The following is a 7,916-nucleotide window of genomic DNA, read 5'->3' on the forward strand; positions in this document are numbered from 1 at the left end:
TCTTAAAACCCATGTGGTTTTAAGCAAGAGAAGCAAACTAGGTGTCCCGTGGTTTAAAAATAATAATAATTGCAGCGTCCCATATCTATTACTGTATTTTAGTGTTCTGTTGGAAGCTGCCCAGAGTGGCTGGGGAAATTATTATAAATAATAAATTATTATTACTTCCTGTTCCTCCCAGATTCTAGTAGTGCTTCTCCTGTGCGTTTCACAGAATGTTAAATCTCACAGAAATGAGGGGCTTTAGGTTGTCCATTATTGAAGTAATTGCAACTGAGCATACCATTCTAGGCTAGAAATACAGCATAGGTAAAATGCTTTAAGGTTTGGGGGGTGGGGGGTAAGGAGTGCACTAAGGTGACGGGGTGTGTGTGGTGCTTGGGGGCAAAGCAGCATAACTTGCCATGCACCTTAAAGGCTGCTAGTACATTCCGGTCCCGGTGCGGCTGATGGGAGCTGCAGTCTAAAATCAGTAGCCGACAAATGTCGGATTCCTCCCAAGCTACAGGGGGCGCTGCTCTTCTCGCCGTCACTTCCGCTTCAAACCGGAAGCGGTGTCCGAGGGCGAGAGAGCTTCTCATTCAGTTAACTAGGCCTCTTGATGCGTGAGGGGGGGCGAGATGTCGCAACAGCCGCCGCCGTTCCCCTCATCCTTCGCGAGGCCCCCTCAGCCCCACTACTTCCCGCCGACGGGGGCTCCTCCGCAGGGTGTTTATGGTGGGCCGCCGCCTCACCACCCTCAGTTTCCTCTTTCCCCGTTCCCGCCTTTTTCGGCGGATGGCCGAGGCCTTCCTACTCCCGCTTACCCGCCGCCATTCCGGCCGCCGCTGCCCCCTCCTCCGTGGCAGCAGCAGCAGCAGAAACCTCCGGAACTGCCCTCGCCTCAATGGAGGCCCGAGGCGCCGCCTTACATAGCCGGGGAGAAGCCAAGGTTCCCGCCTCCGGAGCGGCCCTCGCCTCAATGGAGGCCCGAGGCGCTGCCGTTCGTGGCCGGGGAGAATCCAAGGCTCCCGCTGGGGCCTGACGCTGCTGCCTCAGCCGGCGGCCTGAGGCGAGGCGACGGCGGCGACGAGAGCGAGCAATGGCTAAGCCGTTTCTTGGCTTGCCGCCGCACCGAAGGAACCGCCGCCGCCGCCGCCTCTCCCCCGAAGCCGAGCGGCTTGAAGCCCAGCCAGGCGGGCCCGTTGGCGGCGGAGGCGCTGCGGCTGGTGGCGCAGGTGACAGCACTGTGCGGGGCCTGGCGGCTGCGGGACGACCACGCCGAGGCCGAGGAAGTGGCCGAGGCTGAGGCCCGGCTGGCGGAGCTGCGGGAGGTGGTGCGGCCCCTGCGGGTCGAAGCAGCGGCGGAGGCTCCCCTGGCCCAGCTGCGCCGCCACGCGGAGAAGAGCCGCAAGAAGAGGCTGCGGCGCCAAGCGCGGAGGCAGGAGGCGCGGGCCGCTCGCGAGGAGGAGGCGGCCCGCGAGGCCGAGAGGGAGGCGCGGATCGAGAGCTGGCGGGCCAGGCGCGCCCTGGAAGTCGAGGAGAGGCACCGGGTGGGTTGCGCTTTAAGGGATGCCCACGAATTCCCCGCAGGGTAGTCGGTGCTTTTGGGTTTATTGGCTGCGTTGGCCGTGCTGGCAGGGGCTGATGGGAGTTGTAGTCCAGCGGAGGGCACCAGGATCTCTGCTTTAGGCAAACCTCTGTTGTTCACAGCCACCTGCAGTGTTGAGGTAGTACCCTACGTTACTGGGTTGTTGCAGGGAATAGTAAACTGAATTGTTTTGAACACTAAACGCGTTTTATTAGCTGCTAAATAATTTTATTTATAAAATATATACTGCTAATTAAAAATAGCAGCATGGTTAACAGCAATTATACAAGAAACCATTCAATAAAAGTCATCCAAAAAAAGTTTCAAATCAGCTATTTTGGAAAGATATATTCTTCACTGACTGAATAAGCCTGAAAGTTTTCAGCTGGTGTTTAATGGGTGAAACAAGGCGCCCGCTGAATTTGTACTCTCTAGAGAGAATATTGTTATTCTCTACACTGGTGTGCATGTGTCACAACTCAAACCCTCCCAGGGTCTTCTTTGTACACTGGGCGGTGAGTTGGAATTGCCAGTCCCAGTTGGCAAACAGCGTAAACACAAAGCACAGTTTCAGCACCATCTCTTCACTACTGATTCATTCCATGTTTGTGCTTAGCATGGAGCAAGTGATTCAGGGAAGCCTGGGGTTGGCTTACTATGTAATAGTAATCCTATTACTTCATAGTAATAGGATTACTATGAACCCTGTATGGGATGCACAAAATGTACTGGTGGGCTACATGCTATAGACCCCTGATCTACATGTTTACTCCAAATGTATTTTTAACAAAGACTGCTCTCCAGTGACAAGTGGATTACAGTTCATTTTGATGAGCAGTTGTGCTTTGTAATTGAGACACACACAGAGCAATGATTGTCAGGTCTCCTGAGACGGGTGGAGCTTGGGAGTTGAGGATTAGTGCTGGTTATATCAGGGGATGGAGGTTTGTAGGACAGGAGCAAAGATCACAGCGAAGACCCTAGCGAATCACAGGGTAGAGTCTAGTAGGTAAGAAGTGAAGCTTGCTGAACAATAAAATGGATCCAAGGGGAAAACTGGAGCCAGTCAGTACCATTTACATATTATTGTATAGCATTCTTGGTGCACAAATGTGTGCTTGTTTTTGCATTCATTGAAACAGTTACAGTGATAGGTGCTGAAGACAATAGGCTACTCCCTTTTTTTGGCCTTTCACAATGAGATTCTTATCCTTTCCCTACAAACCCCAAGAAAACATGTGGGACCCTGAAACTTGGGGACAAAACCTGAGGCATAGCAAGCAGGTGTCTCTTGAAGGTTGCCTAATCATCATTGGTAACTGTTTTTGAGTCTAGTAGATATAAGTAGTTTCATGACAATCTCAGTTTATAGGCAGTATCCTGTTGTAGAAAAGAAACCTATGAGTGCTGCCACAGCTTGCAACAAATTGAGCCCTAGCACCTGTGTTTCAATGCCAGGTGTTAACTAATATGTATGTCACTGCAGGTGAGAAGGCAAACTCAAGGAGGGTGCATGTGTTGACAGCTGTCTGCCATGAGCTGTGTTTACCCACTAGGAATTATTGAGACAAACAGTGATGAGGGGCTCTTTTCCTTATTGCCCTATTTGTGGGCTTTGAAGGATCTGGCTAGCCAGTGAACATGGGGTGTTGGACTAGATGAACCTACCTAGGTCTGCCATTGTTCTCTTACATTCTTACATGTGTTCTTAATTCCTTTATTCATATTTTTGCCCATATAGGAACAAGAACTTAAAGCTGCTGCAGACAGTGTGTTATCTGAAGTAAGGAAAAAACAAGCAGACACGAAGCGTATGGCAGAAATCCTGCGTGGCTTAGAAAAGCTTAGGAAACTAAGAAAAGAAGCAGCAGCGAGGAAAGGTAAACATGACTCAGAATTGCATGTGCTTTTTATATTCCTTACTTACATATATGCTGAAACATAGCTGGAAAGCTATTTGTATAATGGCACCGACATTTCACTCGGGCTTGTATTGCTTATGTATTGTTTATAAAATATGGTTCAATATATAAATTAGGTCCTGGAAGACTTGTATTGTTAAAACAAATATTTGGTTGAAAGCATAGCATCCTGCCCCGGACGAAGTGCACTCAAAGCATCTGTAAGGCACTGAAACCATTAGAACTTCTGAAGCATTTGTTTTTTGCAAATATTTGTTATAAATACCCAGCATAAGGGATGCCTCTTCCAGTGACCTATTATGCTGTATGCTAATGTCAATACACCTTGTTATTACCCAGCATTGAAAAGATGCAGCTGGACTAATTCTTCAACTCTGGTATGAAGAGCTGTAGAATATGGCAATAATGGAAAAGTTAGCAAGCTATTTGAGAACTTCAAGAGACCCAAGGCTATTTCCTTCATTGACAATGAAGAAGCTGACACACAAGTGCCAGATCAATATGTCCACTTGTGGAATTCACAGATGGTCTACTTATGTGGCAGTGAAGAAACCAGTTAATAAACACAAGTGTCCAGTTTCTATTCAACGTAGTTTGTATTTTACTGTGCAATATACGCATTTGCTTATCTGGCTTTTTGGGTTTTTTTAATCAAACACAGGTGCTTCTACAGGTTTGTTTTTTATGTTCCATGTTATGTTAAGTGTTCATTTTTCTTAGGGGATATATAATAAAATGTAAAATTCATAAATACCATATTTCAGTGGAGTAAGCTACTGCACCTGGTTCCTCCTCTGTCCTTAAACAGTGAAAAAACATGCAATTGAGGAGAGGAGGGACAGGGAAATAATACACACCCAAGCAACTGACCACCCTGTTAAAAGCAAGTGAGATAGGGTGAGGATGCCACCTCAGAGCAAGATTACTCACCAGTGGGGATGCTTCGATTCTCTTGTTTACATGCATTTCACTGTTCTGGATCAGAATGTGGAGGAAAAGTCAAGTAATTAATCTGGTGTGGGTTGTGGTTTCTGTTCTGTTTTTTGCTCCAGGTGTTTGTCCACCCCCAGCTGCAGATGAAGCCTTCGAGAATGAAGTCCAGAGCTTAAGAGCATTGATAAAAACACGCACTGAACTGTATGAAGCTGAAGAACGAGCTCTGCGGGTTATGCTGGAAGGAGAACAGGAAGAGGAAAGGAAAAGAGAAATGGAAAAGAAGCTGAAGCGGGAAAAGGAGAAACTTCTGCAGCAGAAGCGGGAAATGGATTCAAAACTGTTTGGGGATCCAGGTAACCTTCAGCGTATTGTTGCTCAGGGGTTGTATTCAGTGTAGTGCTAAGTTAAAGTTATACTTGTCCCACTGGTGAAATGTTTTGCACCAACAGATCATTGTTGTGCAAGAGAATACATAAGGAGTTTGCTAGCAAATGGTGCACAGCAAATTGTGCAGTCTATTGCAGAGTGTGTTTCTGCTAGTGAAACACTTGTGTTGGATTCCTCTGTTGCGTAACATTACAACTCACCCATCCGCTCACAGTAGCTGACAGAAAATGTTGGATACAGTCCCAAGTGCTTGTTTTACAATGCAGGCGTATTCTCCAGCTATCAACCCACACCAGAGATAGTTTATGTTTAAATCTTAATTATTTATTTTATTTCATAAAGTTTATACACTTCTTGATTGTAGAAATTCTCAAAAGTGGTTTACAAAAAGCCACAATGATAAAATCGAGAAAAATTCACAACCATATTTTAAAACATACAAAAGTTAAAATACTAAAACAGATTAAAATTACTTCAAGCAGCTGGGCAGATTTGTCTAAACAAGAATGTTTTTAGCAGGCACCAAAAATAGTACATTGAAGGCACCTTCTTAATCTCAATAGGCAATATTTGATTGCAGAGAGTCATAGAATAAAATGATGGGAGCTACTTCCTGATTTTTAATATATTTATGCAATCCCTATGTTTCTATCAACATGTCCAGTTAGGATTTTATGTAACGGTATTATAACAGTCAGTTTTAGTATTCTCTGTAGCGAATAATGTATGGCTTACATTCTTGGGATATGCTTCTGTGTCTGGTAGTTTTTCATGGCACTTGTTTTTCTTAATTATTATCCTGTTTTACAGAGGAATTTCCCCTTGCCCGCCTTTTGGAGCCCTTCACACAGTATTATTTGCAGGCTGAGTATTCTGTCCCATCTCTTATCCAGATCAGGTAAGTTTAATCAGTGTTGCAGTAAAAATAAAGCTGTAACAATTTTGTCAAATCTTGAAACTTACCTGCTTTTTTACGTTGTGGTGTAGTATTAATTCCTATCGGATATTTGTTGTAGCAGTTACTGTTCAAGTTGCAGTCAGCAAAACTGTTGTTGCTGCTAAAACTTCCCTCTGGACCCAGATAGTGGCATTACCAAGAATAAGAGACTGCTTTACTGGGTCTCCCAAGAGCCATGCCTTTACTTCCCTACAAGTTATGGGATGCCATGTACCCCTATGAGGGACTTGGAGATACTGTAGTAGTGGACAGTGCAAAACATGTCTCTAATGCTGTCCACTGACAAGGATCCGTTGGGTGGCCACAATGCTTTGCACTCATCTCCCCAACTCACATCAACACTTAAGTTGTAAAATTAATGGTGGGAAATTAAGATTTCAGGAGGATTGAACACAGTACTCAATATGCTGCATAACTAACTTTATTATGTTTAAGGCATGAATGGGATCGATACCTGGTGCCTACAGATCATCCTGAAGGAAACTTTATCCCACCAGGATGGGTCATTCCCTGTCAACCTTCTAGTGACATCTGGGCTACAGCTGTTGGATGATGTGTTCAAAGAATAGCAACACAAGTGATAAAGCGTACTTCATTAATTCCCTTGGACTTGAAAAACTCTGAATCTTTTTCTTATAAAGCAGGGGCACAGAATACATAAGATGAATATGCAACAGCTGATTCAGAAGACAAATACTGCCCCCCCAAAATGTTGTATTCCGGAAATGTGAATCTCTGGTTAGTTGCACTGGCAGAGATTTGCTTCAGATCTTGTTTTTTAAAACACTGTTTGGAGGAATTTAATTACAACATCATTGCACGTTATCTGCTCCTGCGAACTTTAAAAGCAGGACATTTTTCCTTAGAATTTTTAAATGTATTATTTCTGGACAACGGCATCAATAGCAGGGAAATTAATTTGTCATGGGCATGTGGAGCAACAAAACCTAACTTGAGAACCTGTGTCATTAACTGCATCCTGCTGAGGCGAAATACAATCCCAGGGCCATATAACTTAATGCAGCTGCTAAATATTGTTGCATGTGTTTTTAATGTTCTGATATTTCATGGGAAATCAGGTAATAATCTTGAAGCAACATCAAAGACTGTCATTGAACTCTTTAGAGCCATATCCGGGTTCTCAAGTTTCAGCTCTTTTTTGAACTCTCATTTAAAAAATTGCCTCTGTGTTTATCTTGGTCTTATGTGCTGTTACTTAAGTGACTTGACAGGTGTGGTCAATTATCGCCTCCTTGCAAGTTTGGTGTAGTGGTTTTAAAAGCTAAAACACTAAGATGAAGCAATGTGGAGAGAATTAATAGCATCATTGCTGTTTTTTGTGCAACTTGCACCTTATTTTTTTTTTTTAATGTGCATATAAGATGTACATACTCAGGAAAGCATTTTTTCTATCATCTCTTAAAGTAAGAACACTAGAGAAGCGATACAAGTTAGGGTATTTGTGTTAATTTAATAGAATATCAAATATTGGTTTGGTGTTGCATAAACAATTCCTGTGCATGTGAACCAAAAAACCTGAACATCTAATGTTTACAAACCTTGTAAAATAAACTTCATTAGCATAGTAACATACTCTCCATGGCCCCTGTTATTTGAAGGTTACAGAACATTGTGGGACTCATTGACAAAAAAAAAAGTGCTGTTGACACAATATAACTCTGTTGCTATGTTGATAGACTATGATAGCCTGTATCAATTGAATCTTTAGTTCAGGGAAAAGGAAACAGCCTTTCCCAAACATTTCAGTGTAACTTGACCTCTGATACTAAATTTAGCAGCTTGTTACAAAAATATCTACCAAAATGTTACATAAAATTTGAGGGAATTTTTTCTTTATTCTTTTGTGCTTTGAAACAAAGTTGCATAAGTGCCTGTGATGAAGGGAGAATGTAGTGTGAAACATTGTCAAGAATTGTTTGTAGTACAAAGTAATAAAGTTGAATTTTATTTGTGCTTTAAAAAAAATAAAGAACATTTCACACTCTTTGTAGCTGTCATTTTTAAATGAAGAAAAGCTATTGGAGTTTGACACTGTCCGTTGGTAATGGACAGTGTCAGCTATTACTACGGTATTTTCATTTATGAATTCCTTCGCAAAGCAACTTGCAGTATAATGCCACAC

At 43.4% G+C, this 7,916-nt stretch overlaps 1 protein-coding gene across 1 annotated transcript; it reads left to right on the forward strand.

The window, feature by feature from the left end:
* Positions 1 to 164: 164 nt before the first annotated feature.
* Positions 165 to 7,778, forward strand: PDCD7 (programmed cell death 7). The gene is made up of 5 exons (XM_083586753.1): positions 165 to 1,532; positions 3,312 to 3,450; positions 4,545 to 4,781; positions 5,626 to 5,713; positions 6,209 to 7,778. The coding sequence occupies exons 1-5, from the start codon at positions 621 to 623 to the stop codon at positions 6,324 to 6,326; spliced, it is 1,494 nt and encodes a 497-aa protein (XP_083442879.1). The 5' UTR covers positions 165 to 620; the 3' UTR covers positions 6,327 to 7,778.
* Positions 7,779 to 7,916: the final 138 nt, after the last annotated feature.

The sequence above is a fragment of the Podarcis filfolensis genome, assembly GCF_964270895.1.
Source record: "Podarcis filfolensis genome assembly, chromosome: 14".
NCBI classification, from domain to species: Eukaryota; Metazoa; Chordata; class Lepidosauria; order Squamata; family Lacertidae; genus Podarcis; species Podarcis filfolensis.